Source organism: Trachinotus anak, unplaced genomic scaffold (assembly GCF_046630095.1).
Source record: "Trachinotus anak isolate AG129_WGS33_773 ecotype Australia unplaced genomic scaffold, CSIRO_AGI_Tana_v1 ptg000005l, whole genome shotgun sequence".
Taxonomy (NCBI): Eukaryota; Metazoa; Chordata; class Actinopteri; order Carangiformes; family Carangidae; genus Trachinotus; species Trachinotus anak.
The window spans coordinates 2,193,657-2,217,580 of NW_027273856.1; the positions used below are offsets into that span (position 1 = coordinate 2,193,657).

The following is a 23,924-nucleotide window of genomic DNA, read 5'->3' on the forward strand; positions in this document are numbered from 1 at the left end:
TTTATGTTTTATCAAAATACAGCCTAATATTGGATGTCTGAATACAACATGATATCTCTGCTGACAGTGTTGCACTGAAGCATGTCTTCTCTGCCACCGATGCTGAAAATGAAAATGTTGCAAAACCACAAGCCAGGGGTAAAGCAAACATAAGTCAAGCATATGAACATTAAGAGAAGCTTCGCTGATGTGTGTGTGTGTCAGCTAGGATGTACTGAAAACCACTTAAGTGACCAGATGTCCTTGCTCAAGGCTAAATAGAGGCCCAGTTGAGATGAACACGCCGACCATGTCTTTCTCAAGAGATATTTCCCCCCCCCGTCCTCAGAAATTATTTTCTCACACACATTTAGTGTCTTAACACCGGACAAATCTGGCAACCATTTCCTTGTCATTTTGGAGTCTGCATCCATCCTCCTTTGAGACGTGGAATATGCTGGAACCAGACTGAGCTACAGGCTAATGGTTCGTGACAGCTAAACTCTCCCTTGCTGGAGTCTTAAAAGCGGGATCTATCAAACTTGTTTCCCTAAGAAAGCAAACTGGCTTCTCAGTGCCAGTGTCAAGCATCCTGCACACCCCTACTGGACTAAACCATTAGGAACTAGGAGAGGACTCGATATTTCCAAAGACAGCCTAAGTACTGGGTTATGCTATCATGTAAGGAAAGATTTAATTCACTGGCAACATGTTTTTCACGGTACAGGAAATGTGAAATTACTGTAGAGCAAACAAAATTGTAGGGAGGAGGTAAAGCACAGGAGAATTTATGTCCTACTTCCCATATGTTGTGACATTTAGGAAACCAAACACTTACAATTAAGCGTAAAGATGGTGGTAAGACAGCGTTCACTGTTCCAGTATTTAACCACCACCATGATGTTTCCCTAACTTTAAAGCCATTGTCATTAGCATTAGCATCCATTAGCAGTGTGGCTTTAGCTCGGTTGACCACTTTAGTCCAGACTTACTGCCTTAGTACAGACATTCAGTGTCCCCAGAGGATGAATCCTATGATTTTAGAAATAAACTCACCTTTAATGCAGAACCTCCATGTACTTGAAATCTTTCATTGAGTGCTAATTTGGAGATATTAATATGCTAACAAGTTAAACTACCTAAACATTTTTGTTACTGTGTACATGCTAACGTTAGCACATGCAGCTGTATACTATTATCCTGTTAAATTAAGTTAGATTATTTAGCTTCATTTCCCACAACTTTAATGTTTTTGTTTACTCTTACCACTCTCATGGCCCTTGTTTCCAGATGCAGCAGGCAGCTGTATTCAGTAAAAAAGCTGTGTGCTAACTGCTTAGCACAAAATAGCAAACAAGGTTAGCAACTACCTAGTAAACATGGAGCTTTACCCTCAGAAGTTGGTGGAGAGCAAAATAAAAGGCTGTTTGCTCACGGTAGCCAGAACAACTTAATAAGGTGATAATAAGGCCTTATCGTGTTTATAGTTTGTTGCGCCGGCCCCAAGTGGGCAAAGAATGTAATAAATGTAGGCTTAATAAAGTGCTTTGAATTGCCTAAACATAACCATGTAACAGTAATCGTGGTTTAGCTGCAAAGAGTGGATATTGTAAGAAAAAAAAATACATTTGACAGTGAACAAAGCAGATATACATATACAAAAAAAGTGGATCATGTATCTACATGATCCAAACCTAACTTTTAAAAAACATGGTTTTTATTTGGATCCCTGTGAATTATAGGTTAGAGGTGGGAGCCCCCCTTTAACATGGAGTCTTTTTCCTCCATCGGATCCAATGAGTGTGTTAGATTTTATACAAGCATGCACTCACTCAGACAATGTTTGAGCTAATTTGAAATGAACATGACAGGGGTTAAGAAAACACACACTCCTGGTTTGTGGGGGTCCCAGTGATTGAAAGAACCAACTCCAACAGGCATCCCAATCTCCAAAACTATACATGTGAGACTTAAATCCAATGTTAGTGAGCGTGTATGTGTGTGTGTGTGTGTGTGTGTGTGTGTGAGTGTGTGTCAATATGACAAAGGACAAGGGTGAAAGTAAAACAGGGAACTAGGCTGGCGATTCATTAACCTCCAAGGCGGGTTAGATTTCAAAGAGCACGTCTCAGCCAGGGAAGAGGAGAGGAAGTGAACTCAGGGGCAAGTCGGGTCTTCAAAAGCGAATAATCAACAGTAATAACATCCAACCTGATATCATAATTGAGCTTTCCTATAACGTGGTGCCAGCTTCCACTGTTTGGGTGGAAACTGTGAAAAGTGAGTGACTTTTACCATGCTACACTAGGCCAAAACCCAGACTTATGTTTTGCGCACTGCTGTCTTTGATTAATAAGATTCCATCCAATGTTTAGATAAGGACACCCCTTTTTCAAGACTGGCTCCTGTCTGAATGAAACCTAAGAGGAAAAGATATTTTTGCTAATCCACTTTCAAGGGGATTTATGTGAGCTTTCACTTAACACATTTTAAAGGAGGAAACATTGTGGCCTTCTTTTCCTCTCCTGCTCCGCTCCTCTTTCACAAGCTAGGAATAAGGGCGCTCTTTTTCTCATCCAAGGAAATTTGGAGATATCCGTCACTGGCCCCCACACATTGATCCGTTAGTGGATTTTTCCCCTCACCATGAAGAATTCATGGGATTATGATGCGCTTAGTTTAATATTTGCTCATTAAAAAGGTCACAGCCACTTCAGGATATTTGGGACTGATAAAGGTAAAAGTCATGACAGGGTCTTGGCTCACGTCAGGCAATAAGACACCCTTCAGGTTAAAAAAAAAGGAGGAAACACTCCTGGTTACAATTTTCACTTTAGGCATTCACACAGGATACCTGCAAAGCAACAGTTCATGACTAAGCTCTCTGGGAAACTAAATAAAACTGAAACACCACTTTCATCACATTCTCTGATTCCTGATGGATTATTTAGTTACCTTAATGTACTTCCTCAGACAGCCTTTGAAGATGTACTTTCTCTGCCAGATTTCTCTCAACTTGATTTACTGATCTCTGTCTCCCAAGAGCAGTCTGTCCTGTGAGCATGAAGAGACGAGTGGCAAGGAGCTCAACTCGTCCCCATCGCTGCCCTCTTCAGCTCCCACCACTTCTCATCTTGAATAGCTCAGGGGATAAGAAGCCTCAGGGGAAAGAAAAATGTCTATCTTTGATAGGTGAAATATTTTTGCTGGCGCTGTTTTCACATCCCTTTGTGTTTTACGCTCTGTTACTCCCATGTTTTAATGTCTCATAATGAAGCGTGGCACCTTCCAAATGATGCATGAGCACCTCTTTGACACAGCCTTTTAAGGTCCGCGTGCAACAGCATGAAATGTGTTTAATTTGATGTATTTCCTTTTGAAACAGGATACTGGTGCAGAACATAATGCAGATCAGTTAAAAGATGCAACAGAAAGGTTCAGCTGATGGTTAATCTTAGGGTGCTAGCATCACGTGGGGAAAAACTGAATTTACCACAGGTGGACTCCCACCAAGGTGTGGTCACATCTCAAAGATGATCAAGAGAAATGGGAGGCAGCTGAGCTCATTTTCAGTGTCATAGCATCTGAATATTTATGTCAATGTTTTTAATAATTTTGCAAAAATTTCTAAAATTCTGTTTTCGCTTTGTCATTATGGGGTATTGAGTGTAGATTGATGAAGGAAATATCGATTTAAATGATTGCAGCATGACGCTGTTACATAACAAAATGTGAAAAATAAATAAATAAATAAAGGGCTCTGAATAATTTCTGAATGCACTGTAGATTTGTCAGGTAGATAGATCCAAAATGACTGCTAGTGTTGCCACAAACCTGCTGGATGTTGAAATAGGCAACTGCTTGCTAATGCGTTAGCATAATGTGTAGCATAATAAGCCAGTGTTGTGTTTACAGCTTGCTGTGCTGTAAAAAAAAAAAAAACCCCAACAAAATTAAACCTAACATAATGCTAAAAATAAAACATTTACATTCATCACTCCATCTGTAATCTATAACAGTTGTCTTGTGTAGGGTCACAATAGGGCTGGAGCCCATGTCTGTTCACACCGGGTGAGAGGCAGGGTAGACCCTGGGCAGGTTCTCTATCACAGAGCTAACATATGTAAACAAACAGTCAGTCACACTCACTTTCACACCTACGGGCAATTAAGAGTTGCCAGTTTACTTAGCCTGCATGTCTCTGGGCTGCAGAAGGAAACTGCTGAAAACCCTGAAACAAATACCATACTTCAGAATGCTTGGCATCTTCTGTCTTTTTTGCTTCTCGGTGAGGCCATGATTTCAGAGTGGTGAAGTGTGCCTCTGTAATAGTTCAACACATTTGCCATGAATTGTCAGCTTTTTGTGTTCTTTCCTCTGTTTACTGGTACATATTGTGCAGTCAGGTGCTCCAAACTGCTGCTAGTCACTCCGATTCTGCGTCTTGCATATGTCAAATAAGGTCACCCATTTAACCATAACTGGTTTACATGGATTATACAAGGAGAAGAAAGAAAATCATTTCTAATAAAACTTTTATGAGGACAATAGTTGCAACCACATGTTGAAGTGTTTGGTTCATGAAGCTCAAATATGGTTATCACTGACAAAAGAACAGACGTCAGAGGGATGATGTGATTCTATTGGGCCAAAGCACTTACAGGTGTCTTATAAACTTGAGACAGAGAGGATAAGAGCGCTGAAAGCGTCAGTATACTCAATAAACACAAGACTTTGACCGCTGAGTGCTTGGCTTGCAGCAACAGTTTCTTCACTTCACTCCAGACATTGTATGACAGGCTGCACAGCCCTGTTTAAACAGCAGACACAAGCAGGAGCACGTTTGGATGTGAGGGGTTTACTTCTGTTCGTTAAAAGCCATGGCAGTGGAATCGACCATTTCACCTGAACATCACAGCCTCCCATCTGTCCCGTGCAGGTGCAGACATGGTGAAGAAGTCCAAAAATATTCAAGAGTGAGGAAGAGGAGCTCCAAAGACTGGTACCCTCCAGAGATGGCGTTTGAGGAGTAGTCTGCACATCAGGAGGATGATAAAAGGCAAAAAAACTCAATGGACTGGCCATGGAGATAAACTTGACACCTGCCAGGAACTTGGGGGCCACTTGCAGCACATGGAGAATGTATTTGCCCGGTGATCTTCATGTTAGCAAATGCAAACAAAGAGGTGAGAGCTGCAATTCATTCATTCATTGTTTTCCATTATTGTGAAAGAGAAAGAAAAATTCAAAGTGTAAAATAATTTAGTAGAAAGTTTTGTCATTGTCATTGTCCAATTTCAAAATGTTCTAGTTTAACTTTTTAATATGCTCTTCTGGTACTTTAATGTTTAGTGACATTATAGAACAAAGAGACATTTATGTGGGGGAAAAAGTCAAGTAATTTTAATGTAATGCTGAATATTTAAAAAAAACAAAACGAGAAAGGCTTTCAAAAATTCCCCTTTTGCAAATCTTAAAAGTTACTGACAAGTAGGGGAGGTGTTTATGATGCAGGATGTGATGCAAAGGTCCATTACTTTTCCATCAAAGAAAAACAACAAAATCACACATCACCATTATCGTCAGTGCTGGGCTTGTAAAGGCCTCTTAAAGACGCAAGCAAGTCACACCTCAGACGTAAGCAAAGGTGCCTGAGCGACCTACCAAACCTTCCGGTTTACTCACCCAGCACTCTGACTCATGGCTGGACTTCAGCCTGTAATATAACATCACTCAGCAAAATACAGAAACACAAACTAGACAACTAGATGTATTGGTTCTGAGTGTTTATGTTCCCCTGTTTTTATCTCCCTTTAGGTGTTCTTCATCTGACAGAAAGCAGTCAGCAAGACATCGACGCCTCACAGACTTAACTGTTACTGCCTGTCATTAAAACTGTGACTGCTGGTTACAACAGCACTGAACAAGGACATGAAACATGAAGTTTACAACATAAAGTGGACTTTGTAAATATGTAATATGGCTGTTGGTACAGAATATTTAATAAATATATTTTATGCATCCATGAATGGTGGGATTATTAGAATGATTTGGCTTTTTGGGAAATATGCTTCATCTTTCTTGCAGAAAGTTAGATGAGGAAGTGTAGAGCTAGAGCCAGGAGGCAGTTAGCCTACCTTTAAGTAGCATAGAGACTTGAAACACAGGGAAGCAGCTGGTCCAGTTCACCCCAAAGTTCAGAAGTACATCTACCTGCACCTCAAAAGCTCACAATTTCATTTGTTTGATCTGTGCACACACAGTAACATAAAAGGGTTTGTGGTTTTGTGGTCTTTATGCTACACTAAGCTAAAATCGCTTCCAGGTTACAGCTTAATGTACAGACATGAGAGTATCAGTCTTCTTGTCCCACTATGGGCAAGAAATGTTTAAGTATTCCTTTAAATGTGTTTTATATTGTTTTATTTGCACCCTGGTTTAGTTGAGCAGCTCTGCTTCATTGTGTGTCTTTACCCTCAGTTAAATCGAAGGAGCAAAACAGAAAATGACACACAGTCCCCCAGTAGTTATTTTTAGAGTTTTTTTAACGTCCACTAACTGTGTCCCATGCTTTCTCTGTATAAGGCAACAGGATAACTCATCTGAAGAAGTCGTCATTGATCATTTTATACCATAGTTGTCACCATCCATTTTCCTTCAACTATTCACTGGTTTTTGCGAGAATCGCTTCTAACCGCAAAATATCAGCCTGCAATACAAACAGAGACCAAATCCTGTAATGCTCACACCGGCTGTGCCCTTACAATAAATCACAGTTCCTCGCTCCTGAGCTGACCACAGGCTGACTGCAACTTGAGCGCTTGACCAGTCTGAGTGTGCCGCATTAGCAGGTAGCATATTTTCTGCTAAGTAGACAGGTTAGTCCACCTGCTGACCATGTGTGAGGTCACGCGGGCTCATTATGGAGTTTCTTCTTTAGTGGTGGGACAGCCCGATGCAAACTTCTCCCGTCTTACAGTCCAGACAGATGGAGGTATGAAATCCACTGCACCGTTGTATCCCATTAGCCGGCAGGGAGACGTCTCAATGCAAAAATAGCTTCACCACTAACATTAATCTCTGCAACAGACGTCATGTGGTTCTTTCCACTCAGGTAACGACTGCTATTATATTTAATGTGGAGGTTTTTAATGAGGCCCTCAAAAGAGTTCTGACAGCTCAGTGAACAGCATGGAGCTCTGTGACCATGCCAGCGCCGGAACATACTGTTAGACCACAAAATCAAGATGTTTTTTCTTAATACAATACATATTCCACAACCAGTATACTGATGATTGTCCTTCAGTGGTAGTTGAATGGAAAGTCGGTGGGATGACGACGAAGATCCCCTTTGGTCCCATTTGAAGCCGTGAATGAAAGCACACAAACAAAGCAGCTGTGTAGAAAATGTCATTCTGGTTTAGTGGCCGCGGGCCTCCTTGGGAATTGGATAGCACCAAATAAAATATTCAAGCTACTTAGAGGAACGTGAGCAATTTAAAGGCTAATGCTTGGCTGACAGTGTACACATTAGACAGACAGAAACTATTGAATTAATTGTTAAATTGCTTTCAGCTCATGGTTTTGGTTTTTGAGCCCAACACCAAACACCTTTGGTTCAGTCTCAGAGCTCTTATCAAACCTTTTGCAGCTACACGAGACAGCCGTTTGCTCACACGTCAGCAATATCAATAAAATAAAGCCATAATATGACAAATGTGTGTGTGATGATCAGCTTGTTGTGGAGTTCTGTCCCTATTTCCTATCTGAATCCTCCCTCTGCAGGTGGTGGGCCCACAAGGTGGCGGCCTCATGTTATCATTTGGGCTTGTGCCCAGCCACCAGATGCTTGCTGTGAGTTCCCCTCCCAGGTCTGGCCCCAGTTTCCCTGATCCAAAGTGAAAAAAAGCGTCCAACAGTGGGAGTCCCAACTGCCAAATAGGTAGGGCACATCAAACATGAGTGCATATGCTCTGAGCAGGTGACCACTTCCTGTCTCTCGACACTGTTTTTCCTAATAAGTGTAAAATGCCCCCAAAAAATAAAGTGTCCATCTGGGTTGTACGGATCACTCTTAGTCTGACCCTTCCCCTGGGAACAGTATCAGGGACTTTTGCCCCTGATGACATGGTTTCCAAAGTCACCATCACACTTAAACCCCTCTACCACATTGTGATTCTCAGAGCGGCTTAACCTGCTGCCACCTCAACCTAAACCTGGATAAGCACCAGAAAATAATGGATAGCCAGACAGATGACTAACTGCTGTTGCGTTTCTTGTATCAAAACAAAGTTAAAGCAGGCCTGCTGAAAGATACAGCAAAGTGCAACAACAAGAGTCTGAGTGGGGAGTGACCCTCCTGACCCTTTGGGTATTACAGTATATACCAGCTGCAGGAAACACTGACAGATCCTCATTGGTTCCCACGGTGATGCCAGTGAGGGCAGAGTGACAGAGCACAAGAGGGAAGACCACATCCGGACACATGTCATGTCATCTGCTGATACATGCCAGGTCTTCATTCACCATTCTGTACCATGCACAGAAGCAATGTAGGACTGCAGGACTTGAACGTTGAACTAAAGCTGTTAATAATGTTCATCGCTTCAAAGCAGAAAGCCAGAAATATGATGTAAATGCACACATGTACATGTAAAATACAAGAGTTCATTACAATTAAATAAAAGAACTGAAAAGTGCTCACATGCGTTTGGTTCCTGAATCATCAAATTCTTTTCGCTATCCCCCTGTGGTCCCACTTTGTTGTGCCAAGCTCTCCATCCAATGAGTGAAAGAAAAAGAGGCAGCTGAGAGACCTCAGCTGGATTCAGTCTTGACATAATAGCTCTGCTTTAGGACATCCACCCAGTTTGCATCTTCCATCACACCCACTTAAAGACAAAAAAGTCACTTGTTTTCCTGACTGCTGCCTCGGCCCATGATGGATGGCCTTGGGCCTTTGTTATAGCTGATTCCAGCATGTAACGCAGGAGGGAAGGTTATGTAAGAGTGTGAAATTCAAGCAAGCGAGGGTGGACAATCATGACCAAATCACGTTTTCATGGGATGATGAGACTGGAGCTAGTTTTCCCGTAATCATCCATCTTCTCCTTCTCTGGCTTACTGACCTGAGGCTAAAAAGAAGACCGACCAAATCCATCATTTACTTTCCCACCAAGAGGGGCTTCTAAATGTTTATAATTACAATGAGGGGGCAGGGACAGATGGTCTTTAGAAACAAGTTGGGCAGGGACACAAGTACAACCTTATCTGCGGAGATTTGAGAAATATAAATGGCTCAGCATCACATTAAATAGGATATCCTATTCGTGGCCAATTCACTACACTGGTGCAACAAGATTGAATTAGACACACTTTTAATATTACATTTTGTGTGATAAATGGAGCTGCATTTTTAGGTCTCTTACATTTACTCAGGGAAACTCACACCTGTCTAAGTTATCATGCACACAAAATATAACCGACACGATGAAAGGAAACAAGAGGAGAGGGTTTTTTTTTTTCTTTAATCCTCTTTAACCAATTTTTTTATTATTAAAGTTAAATGAATGTGAAAATGTTGCTTGTACTGTGGAAAGCATGAATGCAGATCAGTACTGTGTGTAATCAAATATGAAACCTGCAATCAGTTCATAATCCAGACCATGCACAATGAAAGCTATCCTGCATAGTGAGAGTGAACGCTGCATACTATCACATTAACACAACACTGGCAGCGGTCCAACCATCAGACATGGACAGACAGGAGTCTGCAGCAGCTGCGTGACAGCTCTCTCCTCACAGCTTTTCATTAGTCTGATCGATTCATTGGCATATCTGCGGCTCTTGTGCAGTGGTGTTAAGTAACCCTGACCGCTGAGTTCTATCAGAAATGCAGCTCTGTGTGTTGGTGAGTGTGTGAACACAAGGCCGCCCGCCCCGACAAAAGCAGCTACAAAAGATTAATGGTGTAGTTGTGTCTTTGTGTGTGTGTGTGGTTATGACTGACACTGTGAATTGAAATCCACCGCTTAGTTATGGTTCTCTCAAACACACACACACACACACAAATACAAACATCTGTCCTCCCTCATCATATCAATTCATGGGATTGGCAGCTGGGTGGCACAATTACAACACAAAGTTCCACACATAGCGGGCCAACGGGTTCACTGTTGAGTACATGTGTGCTCCTGCACGCCTGATTCAAAACACCAGGGTAATTTCACACATAAAGGTGACTGTCACTGGATGATTGATGATAACAGTTTATAAGGGTTTTCGAGTGGCGCCCCAGAAATTTGCTTTTAACTTTCTCTTCAGGGTTTAGTCTTCAGCTTCTCACTAATAATATGATTCTTTTTTCCGTTTGTTTCTGCTAACATTTTTTAAAATGTTGATTTTTACGTTGTAGCCATGACATTATTATAACATACATATTAAAGTCCAGTTAATTAGGATCAGCATGATGTTTCTGAGCCAAACTGCACTTTGTGCACTGGAACCAATATCTCATCAAGAAGAGAGTAGGAGTACAAGTCTGAAATCACTCTGCAAGTTCTTTTGATGAATAAGTTCATACTGACCTGGGAGCTCAGATTTACCATCTAACAGTGCCAGTCTTCCAAAAAATAAACATAAATCCTATCTCATATGAAGATATCTTTGAAGAGTCCTGTTTATTTATTTTTGTACATTTCATTTTACAAGTTTTAGATTGTACAGTATGTGAAATATAAAATAAATCTCACAAAATTGGATTTCAATCTGTCAAATGTGTCAGAAAATGTATCTGAACATTGAGCCGTGGTGCAGCACAATCAGCATTTTGGTGAAAGGTTGTTTTTGGCCGTTTTTCAGGGGCCAAAAATCAAGTAGCACTCTGAGAGCTGGACACTTTCTCCTTTTCATCCATTTACTCAATATAACATCCTGTTGTAAGTCTCTGCAGAATTGACAGTGGCAGTGACCCAAACACGAAATGCATGTAGGCCGTCCATGCCAGACCTCCCGGAAGACCAATGCAGTAAGCGCTAGATAAAGAACAAACCTGGCAAGCTGTTAGCCTAAAGGCCAAACAAATTAGACCTCACTGGTGTTCAGTAAAGGTTCTGTGAATGACCTGTTTACTAGTGCGTGAGAGCAAGAGAGAAACTGCAATCTGTGAGGATCCCGTTCTCATACTGCAGCAAAGGCCAACCAATTTGTTCTGCCGAGTTTCCTAAACTGTTTTCGCCGACATCAACATGCGCCATGAAAACCTTGCCCCTCTCCAGAGCGCCGTCTGCGGTTACTGACGAATCACTGTTGCATTCCTGCTTCCAAATTAAGCCCCTCATTTGCGGAGCTGCCTGACCATTGAACACTCTTAATTTCCATATTCTGTGGCATTCTCGAGACCTGATCTCATCTGGCTGACAGCGAGGCAAATAATGAAATGCTGCCCTGCCTGTAGCGTGGCATCTTTTACTATCCAGCAGTCCACTCCATAATCCACGCTCCATTCTTCAGTTGTGTTCTGCAACAGTGGGAGCCAGCTGCAGAGTGGGCACCAAGTGGAAAGAATTTTGGATGTTCACCAGTGAGCTAAGTTTTCAGCCTGTTACTTAGACCTACACTTACATTCAATTGCTTTCCCTTTGCAGAGCGTGCATGTTAGCGGCGACGTCCTTCACCACTCTGGAGATGTAGCTCTGTGTGTGCGTGTGTGTGTGTGTGTCCTATTCACTGATTAAAATGAGTGCAGCAGATTGAATTTTCAAACGTGATGATAAATTATGGAACCCAAAGTTCCATAAGTTATGGAACTTTGAAAAGTGTCATTTATAGCTTGGAGGGATTTTCTTAGAGAATGAAATGTGGCCATGACATTTAGGCTGCTAAACCTATAATTAAGTTTGTTTTATTATTACATTAGGTGTTTCCCAACCTCATTTTTGTTGTGCCATGCACATTGAAAATTCATCTTAGATATCTTCGATGGAGTTCAGCTCATATTTCAGGAGCATCTGTACTTAAATGTGTCTCAATCAGAGCAGTAAGCCACTATATTACGTTAAGAATCTAAAAGAAATGCATCCAAACAAAGACATGGGGTTAGGTGTTTGAGTGACGCATACATACAATACGCCTGAACCTTCCCACACATAATCTGGTATTTATTAAAACAGAATGTGCTGTCAAGATGATTTGATTGCATTTTATGTTCTTTTTATATAATTGTTTATTGTGAGGTATTTTGTAAGATGTTTAACTATCTACACTATAAACTAAATCATTAATTGTCTTTCTGATGTTTAATGATGATGATTGAGATATCATCTCCTACAATGGTTTACAGGTCTACGTTATGAATTCATGCTACAACCGCACAGTCACACATAATAACAGCTGCTCTGGTAGAATTATTGATATGTCAGATATCTATACCCAATCATTTGCGGGAGTGGAAATCAGGCATCCTGTTTCACAGTGAGTGAGATTTATGAAACAGACCCAGGCCGACATCCAGCTTTAAAATTGGTGGGAAAGAATGCATATTTCTATCTTTGTGCATACAGAGTTTTAGTCAGAGTGACAGTGACGGAGTTTAATGCGTCTGGCCCCAGGTATAAGAAGACTGGCAGAGATAAATGCAAATCTACGTAATCCTATTCATAGGTTTTGACAGATGCCTGTGTGCATCTTGCAAAGCCCCAGAACAGGATTTTATCAGCTCCTTTATCCTTCTCTCTAACTAAGTAGAAGGAATCCTGAACATTTTTGATAATATCATATTCTCTAAAATACTGCATTTCGATTCTAGGCAAAACAGCTTAAAACCAGTTCTAGTTTGTCTCTGACCTAACTCCTATGTTGACAACTAGGATCAAAAAAAAAAACAAAGAGAACACAAAAAATGAAATTGAAAACTTTTAAACTTGAATATCAATCTCCATCTCGTTACACTGGCAAGACCTGGTATTTTTAAAAGAGCATTTTAAATGTTTTATTATTAATTTGTAATAGATTCTTAGATATCCATGATAGAGCAATTTCACTATCATCAATGTTAACACTATGTCTATTATGTTTAATTATTAAGCATTAAGGGAAGCTTTTGGTGAATACAACCAAATTTGGCCAAGAAAACGCTTTGTTTCTGCTAACAGTCTGATTGTCCTACTGTACCAGAACAAATGTTGACAACAACTTGATTCACTTTTAGAAGGGCCCAAGTCTCCATCTGGCAGACGCACTCAGACATCTCCACTTGACTCGACATTCTCCTGCAGCCAAACAAACCACAACATCATCATCGCTCTGACAGATGAGCCGGGGAAACCCAGTGATTTGTCTAGGGTCCTCTAAATATGACACTCACCCTGGGGGACTGTTTCTGAGACACACACACAAAAGGTCGGTCAATAACGTATTCCCAATCAGTCAACGGCGACATTGGCAGCATGATGTGACAACTTAATGTTGTTCATCCATTGTCTCGTCAATATGCTGAGATTCCAAAGGATGCAATTATCCCAGAAGACTGACAGACAACAACTAAAGCAGGAGGAAAAAATCTCTCAGGAAAGGTCAATCTGCTATCAAGAATCTTATTGGAATCAAAAATGACAGATAATTTGGAAAACCAGTGTCTTAATGCTGATAATGGAGGATGATTGCAGAGACATGCGACAATGACAGCACATCAAGAAAAATTATTCAAACATCCCTGTCATACTTGTGTAATTGCTGGCGAGGGGGAGTTTGGGTTCGATGAATGACGTCCCTGACATCTGGGATGCAGCCAAAGTGGCGTTTGAAAAGGGGGGTGGGGGTGGGGGTGGATGAAGGGGTGGGCTGGCACATTTCGTCCTCCACATTCCCTTTGTATTAAAGAGACAGATTGGAGGCGCCATTTGAACTCTTAAACACGCCATGGGAGATTTATTTGACACCACGTATGAGTCCACCAGAGGGGCCTCTGTTTGTCTAACTTTATGTACTGTATGTGCCTCGGTATATGTGCCTGCCCATGTAAACAGTGTAAGACTGACTGATTGACTTCCTTACTATAGTAATATTCCTAGAGGGGATTTCAGCTTTGTTGTGGTGTTTGTGTTGCAGTCTTATAATTCTGTCACATTTCCCTCTGTTTTTCAACATGCATGTACTCATATGTGAAAACTCCAGGAACTTCTGTTTTTGTATTTAAAGCTTGTCAGGTCATTCGCATATAGGCCCGGCAGCATTGAGAGGCAGTCTATCATGTGTTTGTTTTTGCATTAGGGCTCCCCGTGGACGCAGCCGACATGCACTCCGTTATCTCAGGAAAATCATTTAGCTCCAAAGCAACAGCAGAGCCAAAAGTAGCTTCTCCTGCTGCCTACTACGGTCAGTTTATATATAAAGCAAGGTCATGCCGGTTCATCGGAAATGGAAAGATTCAGTCGTCAGGGTGTTACTGTACTGATCTCACCCAAAACTATTGAAGAAATTCTTTCCCAAACAAACTATTGTCAGTTATGATAACACTTAACTTGTTCCAACAGTGGTGCGCACAGAGTGACAGTTTCCAAATATGTGGGGAGATTTACTCAGCATTCTTGAAGTAAGTGCTGTTCCTCTGTGTACACAACTTAGCCTGTGTGTTTGACAAATTCTAAGTACTTGGCCTTGAATGTAAAATTACTGCAGGGAGATTTTTACATGGACTGATAATTACAGCATGCAAAATGTGTTGCCATCTAGTACCAGATACATTGAGCATGTTCACTATTTAACAAAATATATGTTTTTTTGTACGTGCCTTTGCAGCTGCAATCAGATACTTGTGGTAATATTCTCCACTCAACATTTAACACAACAGAAAGAGAGAAAGTTGGACTGGGAATCAAGGTTGCAGCCATTAAGATGTCAGCTCATTGCGGCCTGATCGGCCTCTCTGCTTGTCAAGCTGATAGCAAAGCTGACTGCCTTTGTTCTCCTAGACAGAGGGAGGAACCAGCCTTTTGTCCGCAGACACTGGTGAACAGATCAAATGAACATCAGCTGCACATTGTGAGACATAACTGCACACCATTGATCTATTTAATGACTTTATCAGTTGAGTGGGGTTGCAGCTTCCAAGTGTCTGAGTTCAGCTTGTGAGCCATTTAGAGTGCAGGGCTGTGCTGCATCAGACTGATCATATAGTGCAGTGATCAGGGGTTGCAAGTTGGAAAATTACCAATTACAAGCCAAAAGCTTTTCAAGACGACTTTATATAACACACTGTAACACTTTGTGAGCACCTAAGATGTTGGTAAAATCTTGTTTCACGATAAAGCTGGTGTGTGTGAGGAGATTGGATAACTTTAGTGTTAGCTTTTGTTTTCCTAAATAATTATGGCTAGTATAGGGGTTAGTTTGTGTAGTTTACAGTGATAATGGTAGCAGTTTACCACCTTAAATTCTTACCAGAGGGCAGGCTTCTAATTTCTTCACCTTCAACTAGCAGTCTAGCTGAGCTGAGCTAGTCAAAACGATTTTGTTCGCTATTGCTAGCTAGCCAATTAAACCAACGTTGATAAAGCTGTCTCCGGCTGACTTTCCTGATGACTCGTTTTGAAAAAGAAGCCTTTAAAAGGGTCTTAATATTGCACTTCATGGCTACATACAATATTATGCCAAAAGGCTGGGGCTAAAGCAACACGTCACAGGCAAAAGGTAACATCTGCATCAGATGACAGAAGACATGGACAGTGTGGAGCTAGTTAATCCTAGTATGAAAATGAAGTGTAAATCAGACTCATGTCATTCCAACACAGTTGCATGCTTAGCTGACATAATTGGACAAGCAACACAGAGGTCAGATATCTAATTTCTGCAGCTTTTTTTTTTTTTTTTTTCTTTTAATCTAAGCTTTTTGGCTTTGGGAGTGATTCTGGGTTACATGACTATAGTAGGTAGTGAGCTAGATAATGGGACATGCTAATGTTAGCGGCTTACATTCGAGCAGAAAAACACCTGTTTAATGTCAGTTAACTTGGTGAACACCATTACCAATAGAGATCGTGGCCAAGGCGATGAACATAAAATTCACAATAAAGTGGAATTACCCTTCAAGGGGTAGGATGACCTGAAGCACCTAAGGTCACTGGGTGTAACATAACTGGCTGGATGCTTATGTTCATATGGGCTGGACCATCCTGACGAAAACATTTTTTGCACGGCGGCTGTCTCAACTGGCCGACGATCCAGCGGCTCGCATCCCCTCCCTGTTGACTTTGGTGGTTCTCCTTCAAACAAAATGGATACCTACTGTCACAGCAGAGTTACGGGAAGAAAAATGAGCAAAAGGCTGAGAAATTGTGCTGACAACCGGGGGAATGTCCACACGAGAGAAATATAGAAGAGAAGGAAGCCACAGTAGGTGCATTTGTCAGTCTTGTTCAGCCTGGCGGCGCAGCTCATATGTACTGAGGAAGGTGGCTGAATATGTGCTACTGAAATGAAACGAAAAAGGAGGCTCAAGGCAAGGCAAATAATTGGATTTGGCTCAGCCTGGACGTGAGTGTCTGCTCAGCAATGTGGCTATGTTTGCACAGCTGGAGCATGTGCCCAGGGTCATCTCAGCAGGGAGCAGGGTTTGGCACTGCCGGGCACAGCTACAGTACAAGCCCACTGAAGAATCACTGGACGCCTCCCTCACCCTGTCGTTCCCTTTTCAGAAACATGCAAGAACAGGACGCACAAGGCTCACACAGGAGTCCACTGACAAAACACCAGCTATGGGAAGACAGTTTTATTTTCTCTCATCCCAACTCTTGGACAGGCTGGCCTGGCTCTTGTGCTGTGCTGCCACTAGAATGATAAGTAAAAGGACAGTTTTTGGTTTTCATCCTGAGCTGTGTGAGCATCATCCATTAGGCAGCAATGCTTGATGGAAGACAGCATGAGAATAGAGCTTGCTGAAATGAAGACTGCGTATAATTTACTCATCTTGTGCATGCACTACTTTATATTGCTATTAAATATATTAAAAGCATTTCTTTTGAACTGTCAGTGCAGACAGAAACTGCTGTGATAGTATTGCGGAACTGATGCCTTCCCCAAAGAGCGACTACAGTTCCACTCTCAATAGGACAAACTTGACAGGTCAGCTGGCAAAGCAGGTAAGTTTCACCCAACGAGATGAGGGATCTGTCTCTTAAAACTTGCTGGCCATGGCTTCGGTTTGTGTAAGAAATGTTATTTTTTCGGCGTGAAGAGCAAACCCCTGGTGGCATGAAACCTAAGAACAGCCAAGCGGTTGGAAGCTGTTTCTCAGCAGCGCTAAAATCTCCACAAGCTGAGGCACTGAATCGAGGTTTATTGTCGGGAGGAACAGGTTTGTCATGAGTCTGCACTGCATCTGCACACTTTACAGCCTCCATCCTGCAGGAATACGGTTTTGGAGAGATATATCATGCTCGACTTACAGTGCGAACACACACACACACAAAGACAAAGACAGCAATGTATCACATAAATCAGTTAGTGTACAGTGTGTTGCATACATGCAGTCAGAAGTGGAAGGGAATCTCAGGTTAATAAAGTACAGAATGAATGTGCATCATGGAGATGTAGCTACCAGACCCTAAAAACTGAAAATCAGAGGGTCCATTAAGTTTTGGACAGTGCTCAGTGTCAGAAGAGATAACAGCCTCTAAAATTAATGGAATAGTGTTACACCTCAACATAACAACTCATCTACTTATGGAAATATAATACCATGCTCCTTATCAAAAGACATTCAGGCCACCTACATACCTGAGTAGCTTTGTTAAGGACAACCTCTGAGTTAAAGACATAGCTCTTTAAACAGGAGATATTTGAGACTCTAAAACCTCATAGTGGCATCTTCATCTCCATTGTGATAGTGATTCTCTGCCCATGAAAGGCTTTCTTTTTTTTTTTCTTGCATTAAGAAAGTAGCTTTGAAAAGGCGCACAACCCTCTTAGAAATTCCTGACAGAATTGACTTGCTCTGGCATCTTGAGTTTCAATCTGATAGCTCCAAAATTGCCTCTGCAACCAAAACCTTCAAAATGTGGTCCAAGCAGCCCCTCCATTGTTGCTGGCGTGTGTAACAGAGATGGCTTCACATTCTGCGGGTTTCACATTGGCTACAGATACCCAGGTGACACTGAGAGATCCTGAGGGTATATCTCAGGTTAGGAGGGGACATGAAGCCAATGAAAGCTTCAAGCACAGTTTTATAGTAATCTGGTGGTGCTACCAAACACCCCTGTGTGCTTTGGAACAAGGTCATGACCTCTATAAAAACCTTTACTCCCACAAATCAGTGCACACGCCAGCATTTTTTTTTTTTTTTTGGCTTTTCACTTGGTAAAAAATCCTCGCAATAATCAAGGTAAAATCATGTAACATCTTAGTGAGGCCAAGAAAACACGATATCTAAATACGTTGCATCTGGCACAGTAAATTCTGATATTGATACAGGTGGCCTCCCAAGCTGAACAATGGCAGTTCCCATAACATATCCCCTTGGAAATTGAACAACCTGCCCTTGGCCGGGCTCTCTATTTCTGTTTCCAAGGATTAGAAAACCAACTGGACCCCTGAGATTACCCCGGTGCCCGTAAATGTGATGCCTCTAGCAGGTGGACAGGTAGTGAGCACTCTGTTAATCTTTAAGAGTTAGGTGGGCAGGAAGAAGGGAATTATGGGTCAAGGAAAGGACAGAGAAGTAAAGACGTGTGCTGGGCCATTGGGGGTGTGCTGTGAGTGACGGCACCGTCACCCGCTACAGTGATGATGGAGGGTCAATGTATTCATTGGTTTTCCTGTGGAGTTTTTCTTATATTAATTTCTGATACTATCACAAATCAGAACTGGCATTTGAACTACAACAGCATCACTTTTAATTTCCTTAACAAAAAACATAATGAAAAAAATAACTTTTTTCACTACAAAAACTAGACAAAAACTAGATAAGAAATTATCTATGATGAATTATGTGAAAGACAAACAGAATGGACACCCATGTCTTCTCACAACCTGCACGTGTGCTCAAACAACCCACAGCCCCATCTCTCCTTCAGAAGTTGATGTCGAGAACAATCTCTATGAGAACAATGTTGTATTTCAGTATCTGCTATACTGTACATCGCTAATGTTATCAGTTCTTTGAAAAGAAAAACTAAATGCAGCCACGTCCCACTGAAAGTTAAATGAGACGCAGTAAGAAAACAGCTGGGATGCAGGTCCATGCAGGCCAGCACACCAACATTTCAATAAAGGTAAGCTAACGCTAACGTAGCATTATCAAGGGCTGTGGTTGTAAAGCTAACATTACTTTAGGTTAGCTATCTAGCTAGCTGTGTTAATAGGCTATCAGCTATTACAGTTCAAGCCTCAAACTAGCTTCAAATTGTACTGACGGACTAAATTGTCTAAAACTGACAAAAACTAGTTGATAATGATAATTGAACAGTCTAGCTAACGGCTAGGCAATTTCATGGCAAACAAAGGTACGATATGACACTTTCCTACTATCCAGAATTTATGGTGTGTTGTATGACAGAGGAAATACAAAATGCCTCTTTAGCATCTGTGCTTGGTTTTATGTGGTCTCTGTGGCCGAACAACCACAGCATTCATGGGAGACGCTTGGAGGGAAACCCAGACTTTACAAATCTTGACGTGAGCTTTTTGTAGCCTACATTCTCAAAATGACTTTGCAGGTTATTTTGCTTTCAAAACGTTCACATCTCTCTCTACTCTTGTCCATTTCTTTCAACAACTGAAATGTTAATAGACCATTTATGGTGAGAAAACTCATTTTAAACTCGTATTCAGTGGTCACATTCTCTTGGATCAGGAGCTCAATAAATTTGAGAGTAATAAAATGTTTTCCATCTGAAGAAAAAAAGACTAATAAAGTGTGTAGTGAGTTTGGAACCACAAACTGTGATATTTTCTGGTTCTGGTTTCTGAATTCTTAAACTATTATTACTCTGGGAAACCTGTTATTATTTCAGGACTGCACTGTAATGCGTGTGCTGCTAAATATATACTTTATGCACAGCCAGTTTACTTCTCATCAACTACTGCATGTGATTTAATACCGTGTGTTTGACATTGTCTGTAAGTTTTTTAAATTGTTTTGGTTGTTTTATTAGCATTTTTGTTTCCTTATCTTTGGTACCAACATAAAAACTACTTTGGTCTTCTCTGAATCCCGAATACAACAACTGTAAGGCTACCAGAGAGGGACAGAAAAGATAACTACTGCGACTGTGCAGATGACTGTGCAAGTGTGTGATGAAACAGGGAAGGATGGAAGCACATAGGGCCGTGCACACAGCAGCATTATGACAACAGCTGGGTGTGCCTGATATTAATGAGACACAAGTGGTGGATCTGCCCTGATTCACTTGCGTCATCCAAGATAACTGGGGCATGCAAGTTCACTGAAGGTCCAGGAGCCAAGCTGGCTTCTTATGGACGGTAAAAGCCCTTGACTTGCACAGCTGGATGCAAGAGTCTGACCGATACAGCCTTTGACATGTCAGACAATGATTGGCAGGCACAAGGTCCTACCTACATGGAAGTTTTGCTGTGCCGTGCATGTGTGTATGTGATTAGTGGGTTCACTTGCACTGTTAAATCTGGGAACTAACTGGCCAAGCCTCTGCAACAACCTGGATTAGTACAGCGGAAAGAAAAACAATCCATCCTTTGCCCTGGATCATCATATTAAAAGCAGGGAAATGTCTTTCCAAATTTATCTCAACAGTTGGAAACTTTGTCAATAATTAGTTCAATGCATGTAGGGGGTACGGCTGCAATCAGATACCATTATAAAATTAGGGTGTTAAGTTTGTTGAAGTGGACAGAAATTATTGCACACAAATACACAGACTAGATTGAGGGCCAGGTGTAAAATAGACATGAATGCCTACAGAAATTTACCCACCCCCTTTGTAATAAAAAATGTACTTGACATGGGAATGTGCTTAGCTCTGGGCAAATACTACCATATTTCTATTCCTCTGTCTTTTTCTCTCTGTGTGGTGGAGGAAATCATCAAATCATCTCGCCCTTAGTGGCCTTGCTACACACCTTCACTCTGCACAGCACTGCAGAGGAAGACACAACCCAGTGCATGCACCGGCCATCTGTCTCCCTCTCTCTCTCTCTCTCTCTCTCTCTCTTTCAGAGTTTGACCCGTGAGGAGCAGGATGCCTGGGAGCTGAAGTAGGTTAGAGCCAGGAAAAGGGAGAGGCTGTGGATGAACCCCCCCTGACCAAGGAGCAGGGCTCAGCAGGAGCAAAGTGAGTCAGTCAGTGGGCATGCAAAGCCACACCGTGGAGCTCAGCCTAAACCGCTCTGAGTGCACAAAGACTAACAAGAGGAAATTTATAGTGTGAATATATCTCTACGCTGCTTGCCGGGCTTTAATAAGCACAAACAAGGGGAGACGTAAATCAAACATGATACATGTAAGCTCACACTTGCATATTTACTTTCAGAACTACCCAAAAGATAATGGCATGTTGGAGCAAGAAACACCTAAGGTTGCGTTACAGACACACATGGTTGCACAGATTTAAAAAAAAAAAAAAAAATGCTTGAGACAAGCAAGACAGTTTTGGCACACATTGTTGAACATGAACCTACATCCTCTGCTGCACCTCAAGGCGGTGTGTCTGCCTGACACACCTGCACGCTGCAGCTCCGGTTACTTAACAGCTGCTGCTGCATGCAAACAATGACTTCAGACATATGCCTGCTTTGATTCATAAAAAGGTCTTACACTTCTGCAGTTTAAGGTAAAGCTCCACTGTGCGATACTGCAACACTTGTGTAGCCGTCTTTCAGTATCATTGTGATCTGTAAATCTAAATGTTTTGTTAGCATTGCCCAATTCCACATCTGCTGTGTAAATTAGCGGTCTGCAAGCTCAGTCTGGTTTTAAGGAAAATATTCCCCTGCAAAAATATTTGTTGTCAGCATAGATTAAGCCACTGCAATTACAACCACATATTGTAATATTAACACCGGGCGAGTAAGCATCATTCAATCTGAGGTGAGAGGCTGGCATTTTGTTAGCTTTGGGCACACGCAATAAATTCCAAGCCTGTTATGTAAAACAATCTGTTGCCAGTTACATTTAGGTGGAGCTATAATGTGCCCAGACAAAATGTTGGGCTGATTGATCGACCAACTGTCGCTGAGCGGACTTCTGATTATCATGCTGTGTGCTATGGGAAAAATAAGTTGCTCGTTTTTACGCATTTTTGCGGTTACATTGTCCAGTTTATGTTATGGAGGTTTTATGTCATCTATTCTGGACACACTTGCCCACTTGTCTTCTCTCTGCAGTCTGCACTGTACAGTCTGTAGCAGCTACAGTAAAACACTAAGGGAGGCAAGCATTTGAGTCTGTAATAAAAGGCAATCAAATATGCTCAACATTTTCAGAATCATTTATTACATGTCTAACTAGACTAAGCACCCGTTTTTCATTTTAAGTGGCAGAAATACAAGAAATGCTTATGTTTATTAAGGTTAAGAGATGCGCAGGAAATGTGTTTGAGACTCAGGTCAGTGCACCATAAACCAAGTTCACCAGAGTCTGACTGTATTTTTTCTGTTTTAATAATGCTTGCAGGATGATAAGATCAAGATATTAGTCCTCACAGTATGAGTAAATGATTAATCACTACATGTTTTCCCTCTTACACTGGATTAATTGCACAGTTTTCTATCAGAAATGTTAAGTTATAATGATACCGTTTGTAGCAGTGGTGTGTATCTACCTCTCCTATTTTTCATTGTTAGTGGTGTAGTCCTCTATTTCTGCACTGAATTCAAACTGACTATAGGCACTAGGGATTCACAGGAAATGATGTATGCATGTAATTTTATCATCGGCTTCACTGTTTGCTGTTCCCTCACTTTACATTATGTCAGAGTTCTATCAACTTAATGCTAATGTAAACTGAACATTTCTTACTGCTGTGGCTTCACATTAAAAGCCCTCAACTGCACCCCCCCCTCCTCCTTTCACATAAATCTTATCTGAAAATCTTCATCTTATGCATGTCATACATGTTTTCTCTCTGTTTATGATCTGTCTTTCTCTCCATCAAACCTTCACTGTTATTGACTTCCTCCTCTCCACAATCTTCTCGAGGGCGATGCATACTTGGCACAGACTTGGTTCCCTCTGATCATGTAATGATTTGCCCGTAATGATTACTCTCTCATGCGATGATAGAGCGGTTTGTGCCTGTCCCACACAGAGCTGCAGCCAGCCACATTCCTGCTGCGCCCTCCTGCCAATCAACGTCAGCTAACACACTTGTCTCGCACTGACACACACACACACACACACACACACACACCTTTCACCAACTTTCTCTGTTCCTGACGCACTGAGAAGACACACATATATGGCTCTCATTCACTTTGTACTAATACACACACAGCTTGCCATTTTGTGTTAGTCAAAACATCCTTGTTTTCTCTCTGTGTCAGTCAAAATTCAGCAAGACTCTTCCTCATTCCACCTTAAGAAAACAAGTCAATAATAGACTAAACGTCTTTGATACATGGAGATGTATGTCTCCTTGTTTGGCCATTGAGTTCTTCTCAGCATCCACTCAGCAGTGTGATGTTGTAGTGTTGTACACCAGAAGCAAATATTGTACAAAATATTAAGTGTGACAGATGAGCAGACAGACATTTTCCTGCAGTAATTTAAATGTCAGCAGGTTTATTGTTTAATGATAAGAATAACTGATTTTACCGATCTCCCACTTAAACTTTGAGTCAAACTTTAGATTCTGAGCTAAATAATGTCATCTAAAGTTAGCATAGAGAGATTAAGATGGGAAACAGAATTATGGGACAGACAGACTCAGATGCCCTTTAAAGTATGCATACACATTCTGATTAATATTTTGTTGAAC

At 41.4% G+C, this 23,924-nt stretch overlaps 1 protein-coding gene across 5 annotated transcripts in view; it reads right to left on the reverse strand.

Moving 5' to 3' along the window:
- LOC139621305 (ADAMTS-like protein 1) overlaps positions 1 to 23,924 on the reverse strand; it is a 102,465-nt gene that overhangs the window by 67,784 nt on the left and 10,757 nt on the right. Inside the window, exon 1 of one of the 5 annotated variants that reach the window (XM_071477657.1) lies at positions 1,246 to 1,565. The exons of the other annotated variants lie outside the window; for them this stretch is intronic. Within the exon in view, the coding sequence (XP_071333758.1) occupies positions 1,246 to 1,254 (9 nt within the window). The 5' untranslated portion in view covers positions 1,255 to 1,565. Of the gene's footprint in view, positions 1 to 1,245; positions 1,566 to 23,924 lie in introns of those variants that run through there. 5 annotated transcript variants of the gene reach the window in all.